Source organism: Phaethon lepturus, unplaced genomic scaffold (assembly GCF_000687285.1).
Source record: "Phaethon lepturus isolate BGI_N335 unplaced genomic scaffold, ASM68728v1 scaffold27247, whole genome shotgun sequence".
Taxonomy (NCBI): domain Eukaryota; kingdom Metazoa; phylum Chordata; class Aves; order Phaethontiformes; family Phaethontidae; genus Phaethon; species Phaethon lepturus.
Window position 1 is genome coordinate 1 of NW_010552934.1, and position 2,921 is coordinate 2,921.

A 2,921-nucleotide genomic window follows, 5' to 3' on the forward strand; every position below is an offset into this window, starting at 1 on the left:
AAGGAGGGTAGGCCCTCATCTTCGGTGCGAGGACTCTCGGGGTCCGTGGAGGAGTGAGTGAGCTGCGGAGGGAATAAACGCTCCTGACCGCTGGTGAGGTGGGAGACTGGTTTGTTGGAGGCGGGGGGGGGAGGGGGAAACTTCAGCCCCGTTGGGACTTCTGGGGGAGGTCTTGGTTGCTTGAGGGGGCATACAGAGGTCCTGTTCATTAAGTTGCGTGACAGGGGAAGCCATGGCCCCTTGGGGCAGGCAGGGGAATGTACTGGTCCTGCGGTTCCTGGTTGTGCTGACTGAGCTCTCGTTGTAGCTGTGCCTCCAAAGACAGAGGCAAAGGCCAAGGCACTGAAGGCCAAGAAGGCTGTCCTGAAGGGGGTTCACAGTCACAAGAAGAAAAAGATCCGCACATCGCCCACCTTTCGCAGGCCCAAGACTTTGCGACTGCGGCGGCAGCCCAAGCACCCCCCGAAGAGCGCCCCACCGAGAAACAAGGATGTATGGGATGTTGGGCTCTGCCCTGCCACAGGGCTTGTGGGGTGGGAGCAGCCTGATGCGTGGGCTGGCACGGGGTTGCATGCCCTTCTGCAGGTCCCAGAGTGAGACCTTGCCAGTGCGCTGCCCTGGCAGCCGAGCCACACCTTGGTGGCAGAGCACTGGGAGAGGGGTTGTCTTTGGGGTGCAGGTGATGATTTCAAGCGACCAAAGCCTGAGAGGTTGTGATTAGAACTTTTTTTGGCAACTGATGCACCCCAAACTTTCTTAGATGGTATCTGTGGTATTTGAAAACCCTTGAAGTGCAGAGATGGTGTCTCCCAGCCTTCTGTTAACCACAGGGTCTCTTTCCTGCAGGCTGGACCATTATGCCATTATCAAGTTCCCTTTGACCACAGAGTCAGCAATGAAGAAGATAGAGGATAACAATACTCTAGTTTTCATCGTTGATGTCAAGGCAAACAAGCACCAGATCAAACAGGCTGTCAAGAAGCTGTACGATATTGATGTGGCCAAGGTCAACACATTGATCAGGTGAGAAGAGGGGGAATAGGTCACTGGCGGGAGTGAGGTGCTTCAAGAGCCCAGAGTGGCTTTTAGTAGAAAATGTGAGCATGTGTGAGTTTCAGCAATGTTGTGAGTACTCACAGGAGGTGTGGGATTAAGCTCCGTAGCGTTTTCAGTGTTAAAGTTTAGATAAATGCAACTTGTGACTGAATGCATCTTGGTGGAAGCAGGAAATGTTGGCAGACCCAGAGGGTTGACTTTGTTGGGGAGCTCTTCCAACACTCAGGGAGTCTTGTGCAAATGATGTGAATGTTTTTTACCACTGAATAAAGTGATGTTTCCAAAGGAACCACTGATGCACACAGCTATAGCAGGAAGTGAAGCAGGTGGGAGGAGTTGTGTGTGTCTGTTCTCATGCCTCCCGTTCCTCTCTAGGCCTGATGGGGAGAAGAAGGCTTATGTCCGACTGGCTCCAGATTACGATGCGCTGGATGTAGCCAACAAGGTGAGAAAACTTTGAAACTTTGCAGCTCCTGTTGCCTTGTATCTCCTGTGCCCAGTTGTTCTTCCTGGTGTACACGTGAGGTGCTTGTGCTTTAAGCACAACGGCACTTCAGTGTAGTAGCTAGACTGGATCCAAGAGTGTTCATAAAGCAGACCACATTGTCTAGCAAAACTAACTCAGTTCTGGCTGGAAGGTTGTGAGGTTAGGTGGGAGAAGTTACTGAGAGAATTGCTGCTTTTCTTCAACTCCTCCAGGGAGGGACTCCACTCCATAGTACCAGAGCTCTGGAGTGTTAGCAGGGAGGATGTCCTGCAGCTTCTGGGTTGACATGGCGTTTGTCCTAACAGCGTTCTTGGCTAGCACTGTTGGCAGCTCATTAGAACAGGGGGAGTGATGGCAAGAGGCCCTGTTAGGGCAGGGGCACCGCTGTGCTGCTGGCCTGGGTTGAAGGAGGGGTTTCTGCCATGCAGGTGGCTGTGGTGCTGGAAGTGGCAGACAGTTTAGTCCTCAGCGTGGTTGAGGTAGGCAGGAGGCAGTGGTGGTATGTACTGCAGTAGGGGAATGGAATGTGGCTGTGGGTTAGCACAAGGGTCATTGGGGAATAAATATATAAAATGGTAGTGTAAGGCACCTGGGCAGGTCTGGGAAGAAGCCTGTCTTTGGAGGACAGGAATCCTGGGGAGATGCAGTGATGTCTGTGGTGGAGGCTCTGCCTTTCTGCTGCTGTAACATCTGTTTTAATGTGCTTTGCTTCTTTCCAGATTGGAATCATCTAAACTGCATCTACCAAGGACTGTACAGACAGGATAATAAACCCTGTGACACCACTGAGGGGCTCTTGTGTTTTGTGACAGCACAGACCATACAAAAGGGAGCACCCCAGAAACTTTTGGGGCTTCATTTCAGTAAAGGCGTTCCTCCCTCCCTCGTCCTTCCTGCTCTAGCCTCGTACTAGGTGGGCAGAACTGACTGCTCCTTGAGAGTCCCACCCTGGGATCTCCTGGATCACTGACCTGTTCTCTTGGCTGTCGTCGGTAAATGTGAGGTGATGCTGTCCTGAATCTCAAATATCTCTGTTTACCCGAGGCCTCTGGTAACCTCCTGCATTTTGTTGCCCTGTATAATTAGCATGTTTGTGATCAATGTTCTTGGTGTCCTACATAGCTTCCTTCTGGAGCGTACCACAGGCTGATGAGTGCCCAGGAGATAGGTAGCAACTGCAACAAAAACCTGTTTATGGTTCAGATCTGGCATGAGTGGAGTGTCACACCATTTTCCAAGTGTATCAGCTTGCTTATGCTGCAAGGTTCACTTGACAAAGCCTTCAAGCTAATGCCATCACAGGGGCTTTGTGTGGCTTTTTTCTGACGTCATCCCCACTCCCCGTGCTGCAGCATTTGAATCGCAACCTGGTTTCCCT

The 2,921-nt window shown here is 51.6% G+C and overlaps 1 protein-coding gene across 1 annotated transcript; it reads left to right on the forward strand.

Annotated features, from left to right (window-relative positions):
• Positions 1-307: 307 nt before the first annotated feature.
• On the forward strand, positions 308-2,328 carry RPL23A (ribosomal protein L23a; the record flags this gene model as incomplete). The annotated part of the gene is made up of 4 exons (XM_010291385.1): positions 308-488; positions 847-1,023; positions 1,432-1,501; positions 2,263-2,328. Coding segments are annotated over 4 exons (443 nt in total), but the record flags the coding sequence as incomplete, so codon positions are not given.
• Positions 2,329-2,921: the final 593 nt, after the last annotated feature.